General features: G+C 48.8%; 1 protein-coding gene across 1 annotated transcript in view; it reads right to left on the reverse strand.

Moving 5' to 3' along the window:
* LOC149369486 (uncharacterized) overlaps window positions 1-27,876 on the reverse strand; it is a 184,497-nt gene that overhangs the window by 91,601 nt on the left and 65,020 nt on the right. Inside the window, exon 4 of the mRNA XM_089558858.1 lies at window positions 16,609-16,798. Within this exon, the coding sequence (XP_089414984.1) occupies window positions 16,609-16,798 (190 nt within the window). The remainder of the gene's footprint in view (window positions 1-16,608; window positions 16,799-27,876) is intronic.

Raw genomic sequence — 27,876 nt, forward strand, 5'->3', positions numbered from 1 at the left:
AGAGAGAATACAATACTAAGGCAATATTACACCTAAAGTGCACTAACACAAGAGAGAGAGGTAAACAAACAAAACACAATTTGTTCACCGGGCACTGCGGCAGTCCGACGATCAGAGTTCCATGACGATGCCGTCCCGCAGACTGGCGACCGTTGCCTCGTTGGTCCGATGCTGGCCGAGTGGTGTTTCCCGGGAGTCGAACGGGCGCGCTTCGATGAAGCTTAAACGGCGGTCCGGACTGACTTCACAGCGGTCAACGTCCTTCTTTTATAGGCTCGCTCTCCCGTCTGCTTGTTGTAGGCGCCAAAGTAGGCGCGCACATACACGCAGCATTTGCAGTGCTGTCTCCCTTCTTTCTTCTCACTGGCCGCGCGTCCCCATTGGTCAGAGGTCGGGGGTCGCATCTCGAAGTTTCGAGCGTGTTCTTGAGTGGCGCCGTCGCCGACGGGCGAGGGGGACGTGTCTTAGTGCACGCAAGGCTACGCCCTTTCCCCCCGTCAGCTGCAGAAGCAACTCGTATGTTCCAGAGAATTCGGCGTGGATGACTCATTCCCTCGGCACACGCCGTGGCGGTGGAGAGAGAGGCACGCGCTCGGCGGGGGCTTTCCCTCTCTCCCGTTGGGCTCGCGCCGGGCGGCGGTTTTTCTTTGTTTCTAAAATGCGACGAATTTTGTGACAATGATATATTTGGAGCTTAACGCGTGTTGGAAGGAAAGTGCGGCAACGCGAAACCACTCCAGCTACTGCGGAGATTTTTTTGCATATATTAGCAACATGCATGTCCCAGCTTAACGTGCTGCTAAATGTAACTCCAAGTATTTTAAGTGATACTACGATATCAATATTCTGCGCTTCATAGGTTATGACATGAATAGATTGAAACGTCTTATTTTTCGCTCTGAATCCCATTATTTTAGTTTTGATGGGGTTTATTTTGAGTCCATTTGATTGTGACCAGGAGGATAAATTAATAAGAAAGTCTTTACACTGCTTAATTAACACGTCCGCATCCAGGCCAGCCGTAAGTATAGAACAGTCATCAGCGTATATGACAAATATTGCTGATTCACTAATGAGTACAATGTCATTAATGAAAATATTAAACAAGAGGGGTCCTAAGAGGCTTCCTTAAGGTACACCCTTACTAACTGGCAGAAAACTTTCTATCGCGCTAACATCCGAGGCGGTGCGCCAGTGTATATTTTCGGCATTGGTTTGGGTCGTTTCCTTGCACAGGGTAATATTTGGCAATATCTAATAACTGATAGAGTTAGTAAGAAGCCTGCAGTGCGAAATAAACGGCAGTGTTTTATTAAACGCACATACATGCCACCAACGCAACGTCGCCTAGGCCCTCCTAAGCGGCTGCTTATACTGATCTCGACGCTTTGTTTAAAAGAGGTGAAATGTTTTCGTGTAAATAAAGGATAACTTATATCCCCAAAGTAATATACCAGAATAGGAAATCTTAAGGCCAGTTAACCACGCAGTTCAAGAAAATACAGGCCCAAAGCAACGTATAGCGCTCGCGCCGATGTGGCCCGGCCGCTAGCGGAGCGGGGAAAAGTTGGTCGCGCCGTCTGTCGGCTGCCTCCAAAAGTAGAATGTTATGACAGGGCGCTGGGCGCGGGCGTTCTCTCACCTAACCTACTCTTACACCGTGACCCGATCGCAACGCTATTCAGACCCGAGACTGCAAAACACGGGTAGAGACCAGGAATTTATTCGGCATCATGTGTATAGCAATATCCACGCTACCAGCGTCTTGCTCTAGGGCCCTCACTAATTAAAATAGCTTCTAATGCGTTTAGTCACTGGTTTTTCAGCTTAAACTACAGGCAGGCCTTACATGCATTCGAAGTGCTATTTAGGTGATTGGGGGTTTAATCAAGGAAATAAATGCAATATTAAGAAAAATCCTAGATTGGTGAAAACTTTTCTTCGCAAGCTGCTATTACCGTGTTGTTTGTGAAATAATGAGCAAAAGATAGCGGATGCGGTTCCCACAGAAAAACGAGCGCTTATAATAAATTCTATTTAGCGGCAAAAAAAACCCCCAGAAAACAAGCCAATTACGGAACTTTATGCGGAATAACCCCATGTGTATCAGAATTTGAACTAAGAAATAACGACGAATCTTTAGCTTCAAATTCTGGAAAAAATAAAACTGTAAACGAAAACCCCTGTGTATACAAAACAGCTTAGTATGAAAACTTTCTATATAATCCTCCGCGGTGGCTCAGTGTTTATGGCTCTCGGCTACTGTACCGAAAGGCGCGGGTTTGATTCCGGCCGCGGCGGTCGAATTTCGATGGAGGTTAACTCTAGAGGTCCGTGTAATGTGCGATTTCGGCGCATGTTAAAGAACCTCAGGTTGCCGAAATTTCCGGAGCCATTCACTACGGCGTCCATTATAGCCTTAGTCGCTTTGGGGCGTTAAACCCCAGTAAACCTCAAACCATAGAACTTGCTATTGGGTACACTGGGCCCTGGGAATTTCACGCAGTCCTTACTGGACCACGTATTTTTTTGCTTCCTTAATATGGACAATGATGCCAGTAAAGTCCGAATACGAAAAACAGATGTTTCCTTTTCTGTATTATGAGTCCAGGACACAACCGACCGTCAGTGCAGAGGAGCAAATGCAGTAAGTGATAGCCCTTTCTCTATAGCGCAGCTCTTAGGCACCTGTTCTCGAATTGAGCGCCGTGCCTCGGCGTAACCGACAGAACGAACGTATCGGAGGATAAAAGAAAGCGAACGAAGTGCACAACAGAGGACGAAAGACGGCGATAGCGAAGAGAACGTGGGGAGGCAAGCTGAGAAAGATGGTTTATGGTTTATGATGTTTAACGTCCAAAAGCGACTAAGGCTATGAGAGACGCCGTAGTCGAGGGCTGCGTTAAATTTGGACCACCTGAGGTTCTTTAACGTGCACTGACATCGCACAGTACGCGGGCCTCTAGAATTTCTCTTCCAAAGAAATTCAACCGCCGCGGTCGGGATTGAACCCGCGTCTTTCGGGTCAGCAGCCGAGCACCATAACCACTGAGCCACCGCGGCGGCTCAAGCTGAGAAAGAGTACGGATGGATGGATAGATGGAGATAAGAGCGTCCCCTTTGAAACGTGGTGGTGGCAGTTGCCACCATGCTCGCCTTCTTGTTTTTATATTTCTTTAAAGGTGTTCGCCATTCACCATTTTCATTAAGCACATTTTTAATCCTACACTTCTAACTTTATGACACCTCACCGCTTTTGAGCCACGAATCTTCCAATCGCTTTTGCTAACATCCACCGGAGATTGATTCACATCGCCACATCGCCAACGGGCACCATCACAATCAGGTATAAGCTGTGCAATCGGTTTTACGTATCTACCGCACTTCCCATGCATAATCTTTGTTGTATTTCTTTTGTTGCTACCCGTTCTAAGGCACCCTGCTCTAGCTTCAGCGATTCGAACACTGCCTCTTGAATTATCCTAGAGCAATTCCTTCTTGATCTACCTCTTGCGATTTCGGGTCAGCAGCCGAGCACCATAACCACTGAACCACTGAGCCACCTGTCGTTCAGAACTGTTTTATTTCCACGTCCATTTATCCTGCACACTTATTGGTTAGTTTCCTAGTCGTATTCCGCCATTGTGAGTAAATGGTCTTTCTCTATGTATAATTAAATGTCTAAGCTGCCCTCCTGCTATCGCCCAATTTCCTCCACATCATCATCATCATCAGCCTGACTAGGCTCACTGCAGGGCAAAGGCCTCTCCTGCCGCCCCTTGCTATACTCCTGCCTTCTCTAGTAATCCAGTCCGTTACTCTTAAGGACAATCGGTTATCTTGCCTTCTCCTTACATGGACTACCCAAGCCCATTTCTTCCTCTGGATGTGGATTAGGATGTCATTAACCAAGCTTTGATCCCTCACCCACTCTGCCCTCTTGCGATCTCTCAACGTAACACCTATCATTTTTCTTTCCATCTCTCGCTGCACTGTCCTTAAGTTTCACCCTTTCGTAAGCCTCCAAATTTGTGTCCCATAAGCGAGTACAGGTAAGACACAGCCGTTGTGTACATTTCTTCTTAGGGATATTTGTAAAGTGTCATTCATGATTTCAGGGAACATGCCATATGCGCTTCACCCCAGTCATATCCTTCCGAATTTTCGCTCTTATGATTCGGATCTGCGCTGACTACCTGCCCTAAGTATACGTATTCCCCTACCGTTTCCGGCACCTCGCTATCGATTGTGAACTGGTGTTTCCTTGCAGACTGGAACATTACTTTATTTTTCTGCGTGTTAGTTTTTACGCCCACCGCTCTGCTCTGCCTGTATAACTCAGTGATGATATTGCACAGTTCGTCTACTGAGAGACTTAGCAACGTGATGTCATCAGCGAATCACAGATTACTTAGGCTTTCTCCATTGCCTCTTACCCCGTGTTGTTCCCAATCCAGGTTTCTGAATACTTCCTGTAAAAGTGCGGTGAATAGAATTGGCGATATGGTGTCTCACATTCTGACAGCCTTTCTTATTGTAATTTTAAAAGCTTTACCAGCCTAGCAGCACCGATTGCGCCGTGTCTGTACGAATGATCTTGAATAAGAGGAGCTGAGCTGCGCAAGTAACCCTGAGACGTATACCACGTGGCGCGCAGCAGCCGAGGCGCGCTCCGCTGTTGCCGCGGCCGCTGAGCACACCGCTGCGCGCTGCCTATCCAGTGTCCCGCTATGGACGAAGCAAGTCAGTCGGAGCCGGCGTCCTCGAAAATGGGTACTCGCCGACGTCGGGCCGTGTCTGATTATTCGGTCGACATTGCCAACCGTGCGAGGGATTTAGCAATCGATGGGGGCGCGTAAACGCGCTAAACGTGCAGCCGAACCCGATGAAGAAGCGCAGCTACGAAAGGAAAGAAACGGCGTACAACTGGTCCCTTGAGACAGTGGACACTTCAGTCGCTCTTTACGCTACGCTACGTGGCGATAGTCACAGATGTAGGCTGCATGCGTTCGCATTGACAACTTTGTGGCAGAAACGCGGCACTGCAGCGATCGATGATGATGATGAAATACTTTTATTGTAACAGGGAGGTATGACTAGACATGACTCTTAAGAGGTCCACCCTCACAGACACTAGGTGGGGTCACTATTATTGGACCCCAGTGGCGTCAGCCGCTGCCCGGAAGCGCTCAACGAGGGCCTTTTGGGCCTGTAGGTCAGCGCACCCAATCAAGGTCACCTTCCAGTTCTCCCGCGTGGTGTTGAGCTGAGAGGGGAGAGCAGGGTTGGAGGGGCAGGCCCACACCAGGTGGTATACGCCCGAAGACCTATCCGCACAGTGCGGAAAGCTGCCCGAGAAAGAAGGGTCGAAGTGTTTTGAGCTGCCGAGCACCGCAAAGTATTAGTAGACATTCAGAGCAGAAGCCACTCGTCAGTCTTTCAGAGACCTCTACACGGGCCAAGATAAAGGGCGAGGCGAGATTGGTAGAGAAAAAGAATGTCTTTGAATAACTAAGGCGCAGTGGATTCGAGTTCCTGATCTTCGGGGTCGGAAGGGAATGCCCGTTCAGACAGCGCGTGGGTTGGGGCATCAGCTGCCTCATTTCCGTCAAGGCCCATGTGAGCATGAGCCGAAACGACATTCTGATGTAGACGTCGTTTTTTAGCTAGCAGTAGGTTAGGTACGGTACCCAGCCCTGCTCGTGGTTTCGACAGGCTCCTCGTGGGTCGGATATAATTGTTTTGGAAGTGAGATGAGATCTAGCCAACGTACTGGCGACCTCCTCCGCGCGTGTTTTGTCACAGGCACGGAAGGTAAGACCGTTCACTGTTTTGAATTGGTGGTCGACTGCGTCCGTGTACCGGCCGTCGCCGTTTATTGTGTTTATTGGCGTTCGCGTCTATAACGTTCTATACTGATAATTTTTAGGAAAGGAACGGCGCATAACTGGTTCCCTGGGTCTGTGGACGCCTCAGTCGCGCTTTGAGCTACGTGGTGGTGGTTTGAGAGAGATGTAGGCTGCATACGCTCTGACAACGTTGTGGCAGACACGCGGCACTGCTGCGATAGACCCCAGCCTGACCTCGCCTGGGGCTGCGGCTTAGCTCAGCTAACCCTGGTTATGCAGTTACGCAAGCAAAATTCACGCTTGCATAGCTGCATAAGCAGGGTTAGCTGATCTAAGCACAGCCATTTTTGTTGCTGACTTTGAGGAGGACTACGGTAGCTGTGCACACGCTATAGATATCTTCCAGCATTTTTACGTAGTGCTCTTCCACACCCTGATTCCTCAATGCCTGCATGACTGCTAAGGTTTCAACTGAATCAATGCTTTCTCGTAATATATGAAGGCCATATGTAGGGGTCGGTTATACTTTGCGCATTTCTCTCTCACCAGGTTGATTGTCCGAATACTGTTTATCGTCGGGTACCCTTTATGAAAGCCTGCCTGATCATTTGGTTGATCGAAGTCTAAGGTTGTCTGAGGTTGTCTGAGGTAAATACATCATAGGAAACGGGCAGTATGCTGATCAGTCTGTAATTTTTTGAGTCCTTGACGTCCGCTTTTTAATGGATTAAGGTAGTCTTAGCGCTCTCCTAGGCTTCTGGTACGCTCGAGTTCTAAGGCATTGTGTACACATGGCAGCCAGTTTTATCTTGCACAATCTTCCCTCCATCCTTCAAGAGATCTACTGTTACAAGATCCTCAACAGCTGCTGTACCCCTGTTCATTGCTCTTGAAGCTTTCCTTACTTCCTCTTTCGCTACTGGCAGGATGTCCGAGTGCTGTGCGATACAGCCTCTTCCACTAACTTCCTGATTTCCTTGGCTGCTGTATCATTTTGTGTTGAACTCATAGGCTAGTTTAACTATCAAGTCTGTATTGCTAATGACACTAAATTCTTTGATTCTTAATGAATACATCTGCTTTTTGCCTATGCCTAGTTTCCTCTTCACCGCTTTGAGGCTACTTCCGTTCTTTAAAGCATGCTCGATTCTCTCCATATTTAACTTTCTTATGTAGGCTACCTTGCACTTATTGATTACTTTGGCAGCTCTGCCAGTTATGGGGATAGACGCCTTCACGATTTGTCGTTTCTTAATCATATCTTTCATATTCTGTGGTATCCTGTCGAACTAACCTACCGCCTGCTTCTACTGTGCATTCCGTAATAATATTTATGAGATTATCATTCACTGCCTGGACATTAAGGACGTCGTCCTCTGTTAAAGCCGACTACATCTTCTGCAACGTTATCCTGAACTCCTCTACTTTCCCTCTAATCGCTAACTTCTTAATGGGCTTCGCTTTCATGAGTTTCTTCCGTTACCTCTTCAAGTTTAGACTTCTTCGACACCTTACTATCCTATGGTCGCTACAACACATTTTAGCGACGAACTCTACATCCTACATTAGGCCAGGGTGAACGCACAGTATAAAGTTGATTTCATTTTTACTCTGATCCCTGGGGCTACTCTATGTCAATTTCCTGTTTTATTGTTTCCGGAAGAAGGAAATCATGATCCGTAAATTGTTCCTCCCAGCGAACTTTGCTAATAACTCACCCTGCAATTCATAAAGCCAATGCCATTGTCGCCTACTGCTTGGTCTCGAACCGGCTTCTTCCCTACCTTGGCATTGAAATGACCCATTCGTACAATGTACTGTGCTTTCACTTTGCCCGCATCCGATTCCATGTCTTCATAGAAGCTCTCTACCATCTGGTCATCGTAGCTAGACGTAGACGCGTAGTCCTGTACCACCTTCAGATGTGCCTCTTTTTAAGCCTAATTATGATAGGTGCCACCTTCTCGTTAATACCATGGAATTCCTCTATGCTGCCGGCAATATCCTAATTGATGAGAAAGCCGCATACATTCCTCACAACACTGACACCGTCCATTCGTCGTCATCGTTCCCCTGAAAACACGACAGCGCGGAATGCGCGCGAGCTCGCCTAAGAAAAAGAAGCTGAAGTCTCTGGCAAGCGGATCCTCCGCTTTTGGGCTGCTACCGGCGTCCGCGGTGAACACTAACAACAACAACGACGTCCGCTGTCATCGCCTTGAAGCTCTCTTACTTAGACATACCCAACCGTGTGTGACGTACTGAACCACGCGTGACATCTAGTGGAAGGCGCTGGGTAACGCATTCTTTGCCTCGGACTCCCCCAGCAAGCAGAGATGCAAGTCCGCGAGGGTCATCTGCCATCGAGGTGACGCCTGTACACCACAGCAGCCGCCAGCTCCAAGGCCTTTAACCAAACTTTGGGCCTCTGGAGTCTCGCTCGACCCCAGCAGTTCGTCTAGCGCCATTGTTGTAGACCGTCCAGCCTGAAATAATGGGCATGCAGACGACGATTACCTTACCTTCCGTTGTGTTGCAGCAGCCTCGGGAGCCGCCGATCTTCCAAGGTCCCCATGCGAAGACCCGGAAAACTGGCTGGAGAAATTTGAACGCGTGGAGCGGTACAACAAATGAAGCTTCAAAAGGTGTTCTTTTCGCTGGAGGGCGCAGCTCGTACGTAGTTCAAGAACCGGAAGTCGTCCATAACGACGTGGAGTGTATTTAAAGATCAGTTCCTGAAGGATTTCACCACGGTGCTTCGAAGACAACGGGCCGATCTGCTCCTTCAGTCCCGAACTCAGCTCCCAAATGAAAGCGTGGTGGTGTATTTCAAAGAGATGGTGAAGTTATTTCGTCGCGCTGACCCGAATATGTCAGAGCAGAAGAAACTCCGGTACCTTATGCCAGGTATAAAGGTTTAAAGGTCTTTGCCGGACTGGTTCGCAGTCCACCGAACATGGTCGCAAAGTTTCTGTCGGAGGTTAGCACCATGGAAAAGACATTCGATACACGGTTGCGGCAATACGAGTGTCCGGCTTTGACTATGACTGCGGCAGCCACTGACATCAATACCACTCACGTGCTTCGCGAATCCCTACGAGCAGTCGTCCGCGATGAGCTCCAGAAGCTGTTCCCGGCTTCGCCACCTCCGCCAACGGTTTCTACGCTATCCGACGTTATTCGGGAAAAAGGGCAACAGGCGGTTACGACCCCGGCTCCCTTTCAGCCGTCCACAGCCCCACCGCTAATGATATACGCCGCTGTTGCTCGTCGAGCAAAACCGCCACCAAGTCGCCTTCAGGAAACCCCGGCCTCTTTGCGGGCGCCACCACCTGCTCGTCCGGCTCCAGAGTACCACTTAAAAGCGACATCTGGCGCACTCCCAACTACCGACCACTCTGATATCACTGCGGTGAGCCGGGCCACCTGTACCGCAATTGCAGGTATCGTCAGATGGGCCTGCAGGGGGTTCCTGCCGATGCACCACGACCGCAGCCTGGGCAACGACCAACGGAAATAGACGATTATCTGGCTGAATCCGCCGGTGGGACACGCAGGTCACCATCCCCACGTCGTTTCTCTTCTTCTCGTCGGTCTTACGGTGACTTTCCGTGGAAAGGTCGCCAAGCCACCGCCAGGAAAACTAAAAGCAGCAACCTTTGAGGTGGAGGTACTCATCAACGCAATATACAAGACCCTCCTACTCCGCAACTAGGTGGTCACCTGAGGCCACAACCGACTGCCGTCCAAAACCTTGATACGCCGACTCGACGTCACTGCCACCTGAAAAAACGAAGTGAACCCGCGAAGCACCGCAGCCGTGACCGAACACCGCGCCGTACCTCTCAAACGACGTTTATGACAGAGACGGGGCCAGTCAAGCTGCCCTTGACGCAGCTTTTATCCCGTCACCTTCGCCACACCTCGTATACGCCCTGTACTTGTTGTGGGAAATAAAGAAACTGCAACTGAGACAGCGAACCTCAGCATTTCTACGGACGTAACCGACATCACTGCACTCGTCGACACATGGGCCGATTACTCTATCCCCAGTGAAAATTTCGCCGTAACTCTGAAAAAGGTCAACACTCCTTGGGTGGGCCCACAGATTCGTACAGCCGGGGGTCACTTGGTTACACCGACTGGGATTTGCACATCAAGAGCGAGAGTTGAAGGCGCCACCTACCTCGCAACGTTCGTCATACTCGAACATTGCTCACATGACGTCAATCTCAGACTAGATTTCTTGGCTGCTAATGGCGCGATCATAGACCTCCCGTCCAAGGCCGTATGTTCATCCACAGAGAATGCAATACACAGAGATTCAGACCACCCGACCGCAGTTTGCATCGTGGATGACCACATTACCATTCCATCTCGTTCGTGTCTAATGGTTTCTGTCGGCGCCAAGACTGTGCGGAATTTTGAAGGCGTCGCGGAAGGCAACCAGATCTTGCTCATTGCCAGTAGCCTTCCTGTCGCCAGAGGAGTTGTTCGTCTCCTTGACGGAGCAACAGAAGTGCTGATAACCAATTTCGGTGGTGCACACCAACATCTGAACGTGGGAACCGTTGTGGGTCACGTTGATGCCATTGCCCATGTCAACAGCACACCAAGTATTTCCACAATGTCGTTGTCGGAACGGGAGAGCCCGATCACTGGTTCCACGTTCGACGTCAATCCAGCACTCTCCCCAGCGCAGCAAGTTAAAGACCTTCTTCTGCGCTACGACGACCCCTTCTTGGTATCATCGCGTGTTGGCCCAACTCACCTAGCGAAGCATCGCACTATTACGGACGAGAACGTGCACCCTCTCCGGCAGTCCCCCTACCGAGTGTCTCGCGCTGAATACGACGCTATTGGGCGCCAAGTCAAGGAAATGCTCCGCGACGACGTAATTCGCGCTTCCCGCAGTCTCTGGGTGGCTCCAGTCTTCCTTGTGAAGAAAAAAGACAGAAAATTGCGGTTATGTGTAGATTACTGTCGCCTAAACAAAATCACTAAAAAATTAGGCAGTGGCTTAGCTCTGGTTAAGCCTGGATATACAAGCGGAAAGCTGCAGTTGTGCTTGGTTTGATGTCATGGCTGGCGCAGTTGGCGCACAATGCACTGGAAGCACCACGATAGCAATGGAGGTGTTCGGCCGTCGACAAACTGCCTGTACGGAGGCAGAGGAGGAAGCGCGGTGTAGTGAATACGGTGCTGTCTCAGAAGGTTGCTTTAGAGACATGTACTGTGGTGTCCACTCCTTTCGGGTGTACTCAAGATATGAGAGACAGGCATTTTCTTGCCTTAAAACCAATTTTCATTTCATTTCATTTTCTTAAGGCCCTTACGACGCGGTTCGGGTATCCACCGAGATATGAGATTGACAGGTGTCGTTTCCTTACATGAAAACAAATTTTCTTTTCATTTCCCTTCCCTCACGGCGCGGTTCGGGTGTCCACCGAGATATGAGTGTCCTGGCGCACTGTTTGTCTTTTATTTATTTTTTGTGCGAAGCATAATACTTCAGCCATCACTTCAGCCCTTCACCGTGGTTATGCGCCTACAAATCACGTGATACATGACGGCACACCACGTGACACGATGACGTCACGACAGTGGAGAAACGGGGGCCCACCTCGCGGCGTCGCTGTGGTTGTGCGCCTCCAAATCACGTGACACGACATCACACCACGTGACACGATGACGTCACGACAACGACGTCACACCACGTGACACGATGACGTCACGACAGTGGAGAAACGGGGGCCCACCTCGCGCCGTCGCTGTGGTTGTGCGCCTCCAAATCACGTGATACATGATGTCACACCACGTGACTTGATGACGTCACGACAGTGGAGAAACGGGGGCCCACCTCGCGCCGTCGCTGTGGTTGTGCGCCTCCAAATTACGCGACACGATGATGCTTCGCATTCTCCAGGCTTAACCAAGTTAAGCCTCAGCCATTCTTTATTTCTGCCGCGTGTGACGTCACTCGGTTTCGCGCATGCGCAGCTGGGGCAAATCGTGGCTCCGACGGCTCTCGCGAAGCGCAGCTGTGGTGTGGGTAGTGAAGCTTTTCGCATCAGAAGGATATCTATCCTCTTCCCCGGACCGACGACGCTCTGGATCGCCTCTCTAGCACGAAATAATTTTCTTCGATGGACCTCAAGTCAGGATATTAACAAATTGAGGTTGACGAGCGGGACCATAAAAGAACATCCTTTTTACTCCGGATGGCCTTTATGAATTGATGGCCATGCCCTTTGGACAGAGCTCAGCGCCGGCAACTTTCCAACGCCACATGGACATCGTCCTTGCCGATTTAAAATGGCAGACGTGTCTCGTCTATCTTGAAGATGTTGTCGTCTTCGCCTCGACTTTCCATGAGCACCTTCACCGCCTCTAAATGGTCCTGCAAGCCATAAGGTCTCCTTGACTCACGCTAGAAAATGAGCAATGCCATTTCGCTTATACAGAGGCCAAATTGTTAGGGCACGTTGTGAATCAAGCCGGAGTTCTGCCTGATCCTGAGAAAACAACAGCTATTGCCAATTTTCCGCCGCCGCAAGACGTTAAAGCTGTCCGCCGTTTTCTTGGATTGCGCGCTTATTACCGTCGCTTCGTGAAAGATTTCGCCGAGCCGTTGACGCGCCTATCCACGACGGACACACCTCTCAGATGGGAAGCAGCGCAAGCAAATCCATTCAACAGCCTTCAAAGCCTCCTGCAGGTGCATCCCGTTCTGGCTCACAGCGGCGTAAACGCCAACGTGGAGCTCCGCACTGATGCCAGCTACATCGGCTTAGGTGATGTCCTGGTCCAGATCCAAGCAGGTCGAGAACGGGTCATCGCTTACGCAAGTCGGTGTTTGTCGCCAGCTGAATCAAACTATTGTGCAAAACTTGGGTTGGGCCTAGTTGGTACATGATGTTCTGGAGGTATAGGATGCGCAATCAAAGGACGAACCACGAAGAAAGAGTGTGTGTCCTGTGTGTGTCCGCTTGTGTGTGTCCCTGTGTCTTTCTTCGTGGTTCGTCATTTGATTGCGCATCCTATACCTTCATAAACTATTCTGCTACCGAGGAAGAATGTCTTGCCATTGTATGGGCCCCTTCGAAATTCTGACGGTACCTTTACGGCAAATATTTTAAGGTGGTACCCGATCATCATGCCTTATGCTGGCTCGCAAGCCTCAAAGACCGATCCGCCCGCCTCGTCCGATGGAGTCTACAGCTCCAGGAATACGACATGACTGTTGTGTACAAATCCGGGCGCAAGCCCTCTGACGCCGATTTTCTGTTCCACGCCCGAGTTGATCCTTCTACCAACGCGTCTAATGATGACATCTTAATGAGTGCTATCAGCGCCTTCTGCCTCGCTGACCAACAATGCGCCGACCTAGGACTTCGAGATGTAGTAGAATTTCTCAACAGTAGCAACACGACTGCCCCGCGTGCACTCAGGCGCGTGCTGTATTCTCTACACATCCGCAATAGCTTTCTGTCCAAGAAAAATTTCGCTGCGAACAACATGCAATACCTAATCGTCGTACCAGCTAGCCTGCGCATTAAAATCCTTCAAGCCTCCCATGACGAACCCAGTTGTGCACATTTGGGCATAGCCCGTACGCTATCCCAAATCCAAGAGAAGTACTACCGGCCTCGTCTCCGTGCTGATGTCACTCACTACGTCAGAACGTGCCGAGCGTGTAGCGCCGCAAGGTGCCGCCAACCAAACAAGCCTATTAAACCTACCACAAGGCCCTTCCAACAAATAGGATTGGACATGCTCGGTCCGTTCCGACGTTCGAACTCTGGCAACAAATGGATAATTGTCGCGACGGACTACCTGAACCGCCATGCGGAAACGTCAGCTCTGCCTAGCGACACCGAATTAGAAGTCGCGAAGCTCTTCGTGCACGAAATCATGCTCCGCCATGGGGCACCTGAAATGCTGATCATTGACAGGGGCCGTGCGTTCATATCTGAGCTGCTGCAGAAGATCTTGGTTTACAGTCCTACCGACCACCGCCGAACAACGTCATACCATCCTCAGACGAACGGGTTCACTTAAAGACTGAGCCGCACCCTTTCTGGCTTTATCTCCATGTCTGTCGATATTGAATACAAAATGTGGGACGAAGTGCTCCCTTATGTGAGCTTCGCCTACAATACGGCCATGCACAAAAAAAACACAGTCCTCGTTCCACTTTGTTTAAGGCCGTGCAGTGACGACAATGCTCGACGCAATATTACTACATCTGGACGACTCCAGCCTTCATACTGATGCCTACACGTTCCTGGAACGCGCCGAAGCGGCTCGCCATCTGGCCAAAGTACGAATTAAGGCCCAACAACTTCGGTATGCAGACCGCTACAATCGTCGCCGTCATGACGTCCATTATGCGCCTGGTGACCGTGTGTGGGTGTCGTTGCCCATTTGGAGACGAGGGCTAAGCGAAAAACTCCTCCATCGCTACTTCGAACCATACCGCGTGATCAGGTCATTGGGCGACCTCAACGACGAGGTCATTCCCGATGGATTTCAGAAGTTCCGACGGTCTCTGTGCCCTGAAGTAACGTGCTCAGCCTGGAGCCTTATCACGAGTGGTAGAATTGCCCAGTAATCCTGTTCGGGCCTTCCGACAACTTCACTCACTCCCAGCATCGAGACGATGCTTCTTTTTGCCGGGAAGTAATGACACCGTCTATTCATCTTCATCCTTCTCCTGGAAACACGACAGCGCGGAATGCGCGCGAGCTGGCCTAAGAAAAAAAAGAAGCTGAAGTGTCTGGCAAGCGGTTGCTCCGCTTTTTGGCTGCTACTGACGTCCGCTGTCATCGCTTTAAAGCTCTCCTACTTAGACGTACCCAACCGTGCTTGACGTAATGAACCACGCATGACAATATCATTGCTGCGGAGACGCTATGCGCACTGGTGAAAGGTGAACAAGAAACAAATCAAAACTGTAATTAAGCAAAGGTGAGGAAATTAAAAATATAGGGCACATGGGCCCGGTTCGTGGCAAGCGCATGCGATCCATGCAAGCAAATCACTAAACAATGGTAACTTGTTTGCACGCAACCAAGTTACTCCTCTTTTGGGATTTGCTCACATGGTTCGCATGCGTAAGTTCATTGCGTGCTAGTCCATTGCTTTTCCACAAACCGCTGTTTTTTTCAGGTAGATTTTTCTGGTTATTCATTTATTTTTTGTGCGAGACTGGAACATTTTTAAAAGTATATCACTCATCCACTGCGGATGGCTTCGAGGCGAGCCGCGGACGCGTACGTTGCCGCGAGCGCTGCGGGCTGCCGATCCCCACTAACGGAGTGACGGTGCCGCCGCCTGCAGGCCGATCTCGCGGTGAATCGTTATGAGAATCTCCAAGCCCGGTTTCTTACCTGGGTAGAGAATGAGGACGATTTCAGCGTGTGGCCATTATTTGGGGACCGTTCTATTTTTCCAGTGTTTGTTCAGAAACCTGGCAATGTGTCCTAACTCAGGTTTGTACCCTAACTACGATCGCATGGCAGTAGAGATTAGCCAAGATAAAGAGTATCAACGGCAGTGTGCTACCGTAATATCATAGACCTACGCCTGTGGTAAAATTTGAAACTGCCCGGGACTCCTTCACGCGCATCAACACCTTGAAATGCGTTTTTGTATTTCGCTCAAAACGAAATGCGGCGAGGTTGGACCCCTCATCTTGGGGTTAGCAGCCTAGCGCAAAGCCAGTTGTACAGCACGGAAAAGGTTAAAAAAATGTGAGCGACACGTGTCACCCGCACACGAGCGGAAGAAAGCAGGTCGAGCTGAGGAAGCAGAATATGAAAACAAGAAAAAAACGCGAAGCACATTCATTTCACAATTCGTCCAAAATTATTCTTTAATTTCCGCTTGAGCTTCATATAGCGCGTGATTATTTCCTCTCGACAGAAAAATAGGCTCGAGGAGAGCAACGCGTTCTTCGTTGGTTGCTGAACGCTGCGCACTCGAGCTGCTTTCTCTAAAGCAGGAGCACGGGCTCAAAACAAGTTCACCTCACAACGTGTCCAAGCACGAGCGAAAAAAATGAGCACGCGCGCGCAGAAGAAGCTTATTTCACGTAGAGATGATGCATACACATAAGCCAGCAGGAGAACTAGGCGGCCTGCCCGGTAAATTCCATGAAGTCTTTCGCTGAGGGCGCGGTTCTCTTTTAGTTCACTGGCGTCAAAAACGCCTTCTCTCCCAAGTCGTCCTCTATATTTTGAAAGTAAATAGAGGACCGATCGGCTCAAATTGACTAATATTTTTGTAGTGTTTCTAGTTGCTCATAGCAGCATTGCTCACCAGCGTACCTGCCTTTCCAAGTAGGCCGTGGGGTTGAGTATTTCATAAGCAGTCTAACGTGTGGCATCTTTGAAAAACATCAGACTAACATAAATAACGAATTACCTAATGCTGTAAACTGCGCATTTGTTTTCTTTCCGGTAAAAAAACCGTCTGCCATTGAAAGATATACTGAAATATGTGTGGCTCTTCCTCGGTGCCCCAATCATCTTTCTATTTTAGATATAATGATTCACTGGCTGAATGCATTTCTAAAACCTCTGATAACAGCGAGTATGCCTCCCCGAGCATCCTGAGTGCCACTTTATCTTCATCGTTTACAAAACACTTCTTACAAGCGGTTACCAGATGAGAGGAACCATTAGGTAGTGGCATACCAGGCGCCAAGTTTTGCTAATCGGCATTCATTACAGGCTACGACATTTGCAATACTTACCTGGTAGTAATCAGCGTCTGTCTTTATCATTCGTACTCCCAGCGAAAAATAGGCGTTGCTCCCGAGATATGTGTTAGGACCTTGAAAAGAAGCATTTCCTCGATTTGTGGCGATATTGTAACTTCTCGGATAACCTTTATGTATTTCAGTGGTTGCCGCTCCGTCGTAGAGCGAGAGTCCTACTGTGAAGCTGAAAAAGAGAAAAAAGTTTCGACTAGTAGCTTCAGATCAATGAAGCGTGTACAAGATCCCCTCTTCCCGTCGAGTGGGGTCATTTTTACATTGTGCATCGCGTCGTTGTATAAACTAAATCGTGCCTGCTTCCCGTCTGAAAATATTTGTAACGTTACTGCTCCTTGATGAGCGAATTATGTGAATAATATAAGTTTCAAAGCCAAAAAGGCACTGAAATTTATTGAAGAAAAAATACGGCATGAACAGATACGTCGTGAGACAATACTGCGAAAGCAGCTGAATTTAGCTTCAAAGATTACTCTTTTGCTTTCAGTGTAACGAATGTTCACTCAAGATGAGGCTTCATATCCCCGAAAGAATTTTTCCGCATTGGTGTATGGTTTTTATGCGGACTGTAATGTTGATCACGGAACAGGAGGTACCGTGGAGACAACTCAAAACTAAAACTCTTCCTAACCGTGCTGTCCTAAGCCATGCGTACCCAGATAGATTTAAACCGGAGTCCAGCAAATGCGGCGGCAAAGCCAGCGTCGACCACATCTTCTGGGGATGTCCGAAAGACCCCCACCAATATCCTTGCAGAGACTGGTTCTTCTGGGCACGTGGGAGACTCTGCTGCTCAGCTCTGATCTAGAAACCCACTTAAAGGTCCAGCCGATAATAAAAATTTGCCACTCCAAGAGCGGAGGTAGGCGTTGGATGCTTCTTCTGGGGATCAACTGGCTTTTCCACTACGTAGAGGGTTTGATTCTGGGTGGGTGATGAACGGCAATATGGAGAGTTAAGGTGGGCAAGGGTAGGGTGGACAAGTGATTGGTGAATAGTGCTACTACAGTGGATGCTTTCGCCACGCAGACCGGCATTTGCAAAGATTGGCAGTAGCTCGTGCTTACGAAGTAAAACTGCAGGTTATTAATGCTTCAGGATTAGAAGCCCCACAGCGAACAAAATGTGCCCGGTTTCCGTCAGCGTTGTGTTGCGTGCGCAACCTGCCATTTTTTGCAGGTGGCAAAGTGGAGAGAGAGAAATCCTCCCCTCCACTTCTATGAACAGGAGGGAGATGCCGGAGTGCCATGAACGGAGAAGGCACGACATGGGCTGAGGAGTGAGCAACGTGAAGGTTACTAGAACGGGAACAACACAGCGGGTGACTATCTTGGAAGGTGAAGGGCCAATTAGCCAAAGCCACTCAGCTCAGCGGGCAACCTTACACCTTCAAGTAAGGAGAAGAGCCGTCATGTGTATTTCCGACATGTATGGTCTGCGTCAGAAGTAACCAGGCTGCACGTTTTTTTTCTTAAAGCTATTTCTTAAAGCTATTAAAGCTATTATGCCAGCCCTCAAGCTCTAAACCTCTGTATGGTATGAAGAACTCCTGTTCCCACCAACAAAGAACTTCTTGATTTTTAGGGAAGCCGTGAGGGTTCTGTTATACGAATGATAAGCAAACCATGCAGCCTGGTTACTTTTGACCAAGGCTGTACATCATAAGGCTCAGGAGAAGGGAAAAGCAGCCGCAATATTGTCACGCATCATTGTAGTGTCCGTTCGTTCGCGCAAGGCCGCAGGAAAGTGGTGTTATCATTTTGGTCCTTGACGCGAGAAGCTACCGGTCTAATCTCGAATGTTGGCAGCCATGAACAGCTGCATCTACGTGTTTCCAGATTACTCTAGATGATCTCGACCTGTTATCTCGAAGTTTCCTTGCCGACTTTAAATTGAACGATGCCGTGAGCAGCGGGCATTCGTAGATCGACGATTGACGAGCACGCTTGTTGCTTACGCCGCCACCGAGTGATTCAGTTCTTTTGCGGGCGCAAGTCAGCCCAAATAAAGAGCTTCGTTTGCAAGTATTTCTGGTGTCTTCCTGACCGCTGGACTGCCGTCACTACAACGTGACATCTGGTGGAGGTGCTGGGTAGCCTTCCATGTTCCCGACACCCCCTACAAGTCGTGACGCAAGCCCTCTGAGTCATCTACCGCACGACCTGAGTCCAGTCCACCGCGGAAGCCGACGCCTGCAAGGGGACGCACCAGAGTTCGGGGTTCTGCCGGACCCTACCCGGAACAGAAAGCCAGCAGAAACGTCCACCATGAGCTTGCCCCAAACGATGACTCCAATCATTCTTCAGCAGCCCCGAGTGCCACCAACCTTCGACGCTTCGCCTGGCGCCGACCCCGAAGAATGGCTGGAACAGTTAGACCGTGTGGCTGTCTTCAACAACTGGGATGATGCTACGAAACTTAGGTACGTCTTCTTCGCCTTGGAGGGACCAGCAAGGATCTGGTTTGAGAATGAGGAAGCTAGCCTCACGAACTGGGAAACCTTCAAGGCGCAGCTTCTGAAGGTCTTCACGAACGTCGTGCGAAAGGAGAGAGCCCAGCAGCTGCTGTAGTCTCGCAGGCAACATCCAAACGAGACCGTTGCAATGTACACTGAGGAGATGAAGCTTCTCTTCCGGCGTGCCGACGCAGACATGAAAGAAGAAGAAAAATTAAAGCTTCTTATGCGAGGAGTCAAAGAGCAACTCTTTGCCGGCCTCGTCCGCTACCCACCGAAAACCGTCGCGGAATTTGTAGAAGAGGCAACCACGATGGAAAAAACTCTTGATGCCCGACCCCGCCAGTATGACTGCTAGCAGCGCGTTTTTTCAGCAAGCTTCCTGGACAACGCTAACAGCAATGACCTGCGGGAGGTTATACGTCAAGTTGTGCGTGAAGAGCTCCGACGATTGCTGCCAACGGGAACGCAGCCGCAGCTTACTTCGCTCAATGACGTCATCCGGGGCGAAGTTCAGCAGGCCTTGGGTGTGACGCCATCATCCACGCAGCCTCTGCAGCCCCCAGTCATAACTTACGCCGCAGCAGTGCGCCGTCCTGCACCTCGACGACGGGACCCAAGCCCCTATCGCTCACAGTAAGCTGCGTTGGACCGCTGCCCTCTCGCTCCAACCCGCCCGTTCTACGAGCGCCGCACACAGACGAGGAAATGCGACGAGTGGAGAACTCCCGACCAGCGCCGTCCACTATGCTTCCACTGTGGCGAAGCCGGTCACGTCCTCCGGCACTGCCCATACAGAAGACTGGGCATCCGAGGGTTTTCTTACGACGCTCCACGACCCCGACCCGGCCAGCGACCAGCCGAAATCGAGAAGTTTTTGCGTCGGGACGGATGCTCATCACCGAGCCGCCTATCACGTTCCCCGTCGCCATCTTCACCGCGCTTTGTATCTCCTAGCCGAGGTTACGCGATGCGTGGACGCTCCCCCAGCCCCCGAAGGTTAAACTAAATAAAGCAGCCTCTGGAGGTGAGGTTGCTTCTAAGCGCAAGGACCAAGATCCTCCATCAACGAAAACACAAGACTATGCCTCAACTACGACGACCCCTACGACGACGACGACACCTACGACGACGACGACCCCTACGACAACGACGACCCTACGACAACGACGACCCCTACGACAACGACGACCCCTACGACGACGACGACCCCTACGACGACGACGACCCCTACGACGACGACGATCCCTACGACGACGACGATCCCTACGACGACGACGACAACTACGACTACGACGACAAATACGACAAAAACTACGACAACACCGACGACGACGACGACGACGACGACGACACGGCCAGACTTGAAGCTTTTACCGCTGTCCTTACACCTTATTAGGAACGCTAAAGGACTCGAAGTTCTTGAAACATTCTCCGCGTTGATTTTCATTTTAAAGCATCGAGACGATGCTTCTTTGGGAGGGGGGCGGTAATGCCACGTATCATTGTAGTGTCCGTTCGTTCGCGCAAGGCCGCAGGAAAGTGGTGCTATTTTTTTCTTGACGCGAGAAGCGACCGGTCTAATCTCGAATGTTCGCAGCCATGAACAGCTGCATCTACGTGTTTCCAGATTACTCTAGACGATCTCGACCTGTTATCTCGAAGTTTCCTTGCCGACTTTAAATTGAACGATGCCGTGAGCAGCGGGCATTCGTAGATCGACGATTGACGAGCACGCTTGTTGCTTACGCCGCCACCGAGTGATTCAGTTCTTTTGCGGGCGCAAGTCAGCCCAAATAAAGCGCTTCGTTTGCAAGTATTTCTGGTGTCTTCCTGACCGCTGGACTGCCGTCACTACAACGTGACAATATAGTGACCTGATGCAGCTGCCGTTCCCTGGACACGGCAGAGACAACAAAGAGCTATTTAGCTCAATACAAACACTTTAAGAATTCACAATTCCGCAAATGCAGTAATATGTATCAACATCTTATCTGCAACTGAAACATGTATAATAAGTACAAAATAATATTTAACATGAAAAATACAGTCCAGCACAAGAAGCACTGAAAACATGGCAAAGCCAAGGCAGGTATGTACAGAGGTGTACATGGCGAACAGAAAAGAAAAAAGCATTACAATATTTAACATGAAAAATACAGTCCAGCACAAGAAGCACTGAAAACATGGCAAAGCCAAGGCAAGTATGTACAGAGGTGTACATGGCGAACAGAAAAGAAAACAAGCATTACATAAGGCGAAAACGCGGTCCCCAATACAAAGTATCTGTTGGCACGAAGGCGAGCGATCAGAAGAATTGCGTATGCCAAATCGGTTAAGCAAAGCAGGCAGAGGGTAAATTAGTTTTGCACATCTGTAATTAGTGCTAGGAAGTGGGACATAGACTTCATAATGAAGAGCTTGATGGCTGTGTGTATTTTCACGCAAGTTGATGGTTCCGTTTAGGAACAGAACTCGACGTTCTGGAATTGATTTGTGCAGTTGGAGGAGGCTGAACTCATAAAATTATGTATGTATCTATTTGTCGCTAAAATTCAGGGGGCACTTTGACTGTCTAAAGTGGGTAGAGGCGGAAGCGTTTTCCGCACCACCTTCGCTGTTTCTGTGGCACCGGTGGCGTCACATATAATTGAGTACTAATTACTAAGTGATGACAAATCACTAATTAACGGTTAATTACTGATTAATGCCTGAATACTAATTAACTGCTAATTAATGAGGCTTCAGCTTCGCCTATAGGAGTGGAACGCGACAGCGCGTTGTAGCGCTGCCAGGGAGTCAACGGAACACCACCCGTTCAGCGCGATGCCTTGCCCTTTGAACGCAACGCTTTTTGAGGAAAGGAAATGGCGCAGTAATTCCCTGTCATCTCGGTGGACACCTGAACCGCACCGTAGAGGAAGGGAGGAAGTGGGAGTGAAAGAAGACAGATAAAGAGGAGCCGTAATGAAGGAAATGAAAATTGTATTTGAGGAAAGGAAATTACGCAGTAACTGTCTCACAAAATTCAGGGGGGCACTTTTTTGACCAAAAGTGTGGTCACTGATGCCCCTAAGAGTGGAACGCGACAGCGTCTTGCAACGCTGCCAAGGAGTCCATAGAACGCCATCGCCCATTCGGTTCTACGCCTCGCTCGTCAGTAAATTGGTTTTTGATGAAAGGAAATGTATCTGGCTCTCATTTGTCCGTGGACACCTAAACCTCGCGGGAAGGGAATGGAGGAGTATGGGAGTGAGTGAAGACACCGTATTCACTAGACGCGCCTTTGTTCATTCCAAACCATCGAGCAGGCATGGCGGAGTGGGTAGCATGCTCGTCTCTCACGCCGAAGACCGGGGTTCGATTCCTGAGCTCAACCAATTTCTTAATCGGATTTATTTATTTATATGGCCTCAGTAGTAAAGCTAATTAGGCTAATTGGGTAATTAAGCAATTAACTAAGCTCAGTCCCACTTGGAGCATCACTATACGATCCCTTCAATTGGTTGCATGGTTACTAGCCAAAGTACAATTGGCCCGGTTTGAAATTCGCGCACTGTGACGTCACGACCGTTTCCACCAATTGAAAAGCGTGACATTTTCTGTCGACAACTGCTGCTTACAACGATGAGACATTAAAGGCTTCCGCCTTAAAAGTTCCTTGGGCAAAGCATCCTGGGTCTTACATGCACCAGTGGTAGCAGCACCTGCCATCGCGAGGAAATGGTCCACCGCTTAACCGCTCCACCCCTGCACCAGGTGTGGTATGAGTACACCGAGAGATTTATGAATGTCAAGTAGAGATTTGCCAATTTCGCATATATTGGCATTAACCAACTAACGCTATTCGATACACCTTTAAGGCGAAGCTTAGTACTTTTGTCCGTGGATTTTTTTATTTTGCTCGCCGATTTTTTCTCCGTGCCTTTACGATTTATAAAGCCTGATTACCAAGCAGGGAAAAATTAAAGCTTATAGTGAAAGTATTAACGAATATAGAAGTATGTTGTCAAAATAGGACATCAAGGCATGGGGGTGTAAAATTGAAAATTGGCTGAGGCTTAGCTAAGGTTAAGCCTAGTCAGATGCGAAGCATATTGATGGCTAGGCTTGGTAATACATGGCTTCCCTTGGTTGAATACTTGGTCATTTTAATACAACCACTAGAAGCTTTCGTCGTGGGGGAAGACAACGGCATGGCTACAGCGGAACGCCGACTAACCCCGAGACGCGCGTTGGGTGAGCGCGTGGATTGCCACGGAAGCCGCGTCCGCCTGCCCGGTGGAGCGAGCGTTTCACCTACACCGAGTGTGAACGCGCGTTCGAAATGCGCGGGAATGCCGCTCGAGGACATTCCGGCGTCTGTGCGATGGCATCGTTCTCCCTCTCCCAGCGCGTGACGGCGATCTGTCGTGACGTCATCGTGTCACGTGGTGTGGCATCATCGTGTCGCGCAATTTGGAGGCGCACAACCACAGCGACGGCGCGAGGTGGGCCCCCGTTTCTCTACTGTCGTGACGTCATCGTGTCACGTGGTGTGACGTCATGTATCACGTGATTTGGAGGCGCATAACCTCGGTGAAGGGCTGAAGTGGTAGCTAAAGTAGTATGCTTCGCATAAAAGCAACCGCTTTCATTATCGCAATTCACACGGACGAAGTGAACGAAAAAGCGTTTTATTTTTAATATAAGAAAACTCTAAACCAGCACTTTTTATTTTTTAGGGAAGAGAACCATCTTGTATGTGCCACAAAAGATGCCGCTCTCTCCTGTTCACATTGCCTTAGGTACCATTTCTCGTCGTTCTTGTCGCAGAGAGGCAAGTGTTCCAGCTGATATGTTCCTTGACAATACACATCTTAGAAACTTACATGGCCTTCTTGGAAAGAGACTATACACAAGATCACGCACATCTACAATGCCCTCTTCTATAGGGGTTCATACAGCGCAGAGGTAGCGCTCATAGCGAGCCCTTCGCGTGGGAGTGCCGAGCAGGCACACAGCAAAACGCATCGGGCTGTCGCCTCTTTTCTATCCAGATGTTTACAATGGACGAGTTTATAAAATGGAAGACAATCTGCCTGGTCTCTATCTTCATTAAAAGCATTTTCAAAGGCTAAAAGTAATTCTATCTCATTCATAGTCCTATGTAGCACGGATATCTCTCATCCTCATCATCAGCCTGACTACGCACACTGCAGTACAAAGGCCTCTCCCATGTCTATCCAATTAACCCTGTCCTTCGCCAGTTGCGGCCACCATATTTCGGCAAATTTCTTAATCTCATCCACCCATCCAACATTCTGCCGCCCCTGATACGTATGCCGTCTCTTGGAATCCGCTCCGTTAACCTTAAGGACCAGCGATTATCTGGCCTTCGCATTGCATGCCCTGCCCAAGCCCACTTCTTCCTCTCAATTTCAACTAGGATATCATTAACACGCGTTTCTTTCGTCACCCACTCTGCCTGCTTGCGGTCTTCCAACCTTACACCTATAATTTTTTTTCCCATAGCTCGCTGCGCTGTCCTGAAGTTGAACCCTTTTTGTTGGCCTGCTTGTTTCTGCCGCATAGGTAAGTACCGGCAAGATACAGGTGTTACAGGGATATTGGTAAAATGCTATTCATAATCTGAGAGAACCTGCCATATGCGCTCCACCCCATTCATCTTCTTTTAGCTATCTCGCTCACGTGATTAGGATCACTACCGCTGCCCTAAGTACATGTATTGGCTTACCATTTCCAGCACCTTGCTACCAATTGTAATCTGCTGTTAGCTTGCAAGTATGTTGAACATTACTTTGGTTTTCTGCATGTGAATTTTTGACCCATCGTTCTGCTCTGCCTGCCTAATTCATTGATCATGCTTTACAGTTGATGTCCTCAGTGACCTAGCTAGGCAATATCATCAGCGAGTCGCAGATTACTTAGGTGTTCTGCATTAACTCTTATCCCCAGCTGTTCCCATTTCAAGCCCCGGAATACCTCCTGTAAACAGGCAGTGAATAGAATAGGCGAGATCGTGTCTCCCTGCCGGACACCTTTCTTTATTGGAATTTTATTGCTGACTTTATGGAGAACTATGGTAGCTGTGCAATCGTTATAAATATCTTCCAATATTTTCACATAACACTCTTCTACACCCTGATTCCGCAATGCCTGCATGACTGCTGATGTTTCTACTGAGTCGAATGCTTTCTCGTAATCAATGAACGCTACATATAGGTGCTGGTTATATTCTGCGCATTTCTCTATCACCTGACTGATAGCGTGAATATGGTCTATTGTCGAGTATCCTATACGAGAACCTGCCTAGTCATTTGGTTGATTGAAGATTAAGGTTGTCCTGACCCTATTAGCGATTACCTTAGTAAATGCCTTGTAGGAAACAGACAATACGCTGCTCGGTCTGTAATTCTTCATGTCCTTGACGTCTCCTTTCTTGTGAATTAAGATAATGTTAGCGTTTTCTCAAGCATTAGGTACGCTCGAGGTAACAAGGCATTCCGTATACAGGGTGGATAGTTTTTCGAGCACAATCTCTCCTCCATCCTTCAACAAATCTGCTGTCATATGATCCTCACCAGCTGCTTTACCCTTTGCATTGCTCCTATGGCTTTCTTTACTTCCTCCTTCGTTAGTGGCGGGATGACTCATTGCTCTGCTACACAGCCTCTCTCAGTAACATTCTCATTTCAATCGCTGCTGTATAGATTTGTGTAAAACTCCTCGGCTACTTTAACTATCTCATCCATATTGCTAATTACATTGTCCTCTTTGTCTCTTATCGCATACATCTGGTTTCTGCTTATGCCTAGTTTTCTCTTCACTGCTTTTAGGCTACCTCCGCTCTTTAGAGCACGGTCGACTTTCTCCATGTTAAACTTCTTGATGTCGGCTACCTTGCGCTTATTTATTAGTCTCGACAGCTCTACGGCTTCTATTCTGTCTGTGGAGTTAAACGTCCTCATGCTTTGCCGTCTCGGTCATGGGCAACGAAAATCCTCTTCATGAGCGCACCGAATACGCGCTGAAGAAAAGCAGCCGAGCAAGCTGCATCGCTCCCAGCGTTGAGGTAGCGCCACACGTGCTGCACGAGTGGCGGTGCAAGAGTTATAATTATAGATTCCCTGGTCGCTTCATGCAGCTCGCTGTTGATGCTCACAACAGAGAGGTAAAAACAAGGGAATAAAAGCGCAAGGTTAGGGGCTTATTTCAGCTCATGCTTGCTACTTTCCGGTTGATGTTAGCCAACATACGCCTTGTCACTGCCTGCTTGGATCCCAACATTCACCTTTTATAAGACAGCAAAAATTTCAGTTTTCTAAATCATCAAAAAGTAATTAAAGATTTCGTCTAATTGCCACAAAGAATATTCCGCTCAGCAGACCAACAAACTCATAAATGCAGGTGCATCTGCAACAAGACTAGTCAGATGTCGTGTTAAAAAGGTTACCCATCATCACTAAACGGCCACTGCTGGGAATGGCTGAGCCCTGGTGGCGTCAAAATCACACTTCTTAAAAACCTATTGCAGCAAAGCCTCTTCGCATTAAATAATATTTGCGACACAGAAGTGGCTCGGAAATGCGTTTCACAAGATATTAATGAGTATGAGCCGAACAGAAAATGAATATTCATCGAGATATAAATCTACAAAATTTCTATACCTCGTCTTATTCTTCCATGCCTACTGTGCTGCTGCTGCTGCATCCCTTCACCGTACAGCCCACTGTACAGGCGAGCCCCTAACCAAAACCGAAGAGAAAACCGAAGTGATAGCGCATGTGTCTGGCATCTGGCCTAATCATACTCAATCGTCCATAATATTTTTCTCTGAAATTGTATGTATTAAAGTGATGCAATGTTCTCTATAAATGATCTGTTTACATAACAGTAGAAAAACAGTTCCAAATTAACATGGTATCCATTACGACACACCTAAGCAACCAAACACTCTAAAAGATGCGTATGAAGTAAATATCACTAGTACATCGTAAGACAACAGAGCCATTCAATGAAGTACTAGAAAAAAGGCAATTAAAAGCACATTACATAGAGCGAGTGCCACTACGGTTTAAAATCGGTCTTGGCATACATTTCCCTTGGATGAAGAATCTTTTTATTGAAGTGATCTCTTGCAGAAACAGCAGATTCACAATGTCGGTCCATCGCGCGTGTTTTCCAGAGGCTGTGTAGCACTACTAGGACGAACATGTTCAAGCGTTCATCAACAAATGGAAGTGGAGTGAGATATCATCCAGAATACGGTGTCAAATTAAGCTTTTTTTTCAATCGAAGCTAAGATTATTATGTAGGTGATGTGAGGTGCGCATTGGGCGTGTAAGTTGACGCACTGCATGATATTCCAGAAGAGTATTGAATCTTTGTAATTGGTGAAATAACGTTCATCTTCGCTGGTGCATCACAAGGCATTTAATTTGATGCCGCGGCTCAACATGTATTACGTGTTTCAAGCAAGCCTCGGCGCAATCCGTGCGCGGAAGACTATCGCCGGCAAGTCCTCTCCGCTTACACTGTGCCACATGTGCTGCCCCTCTGCTATTAGCGTGTCCTGACACGATTTAATGGGACCAGATGCTGAATAACCGGGGAGATTTACCAGAACAACACCATTGGCATCAAGCTGCAATAGTCACGGGCCGTTCCACTCAATCATCCAGGCTGCCTTGCAGTAGTAAGGTTACAGAGTTTCGAATGTGTACAACGTGTGTTCGCTCAAGCGTGCCATAACTCCCCACTGGGCAAACGTAAATCACAGCGAAACAGAG

This window comes from Amblyomma mixtum, chromosome 1, assembly GCF_055824585.1.
Source record: "Amblyomma mixtum isolate Tamu chromosome 1, ASM5582458v1, whole genome shotgun sequence".
Lineage (NCBI taxonomy): Eukaryota > Metazoa > Arthropoda > Arachnida > Ixodida > Ixodidae > Amblyomma > Amblyomma mixtum.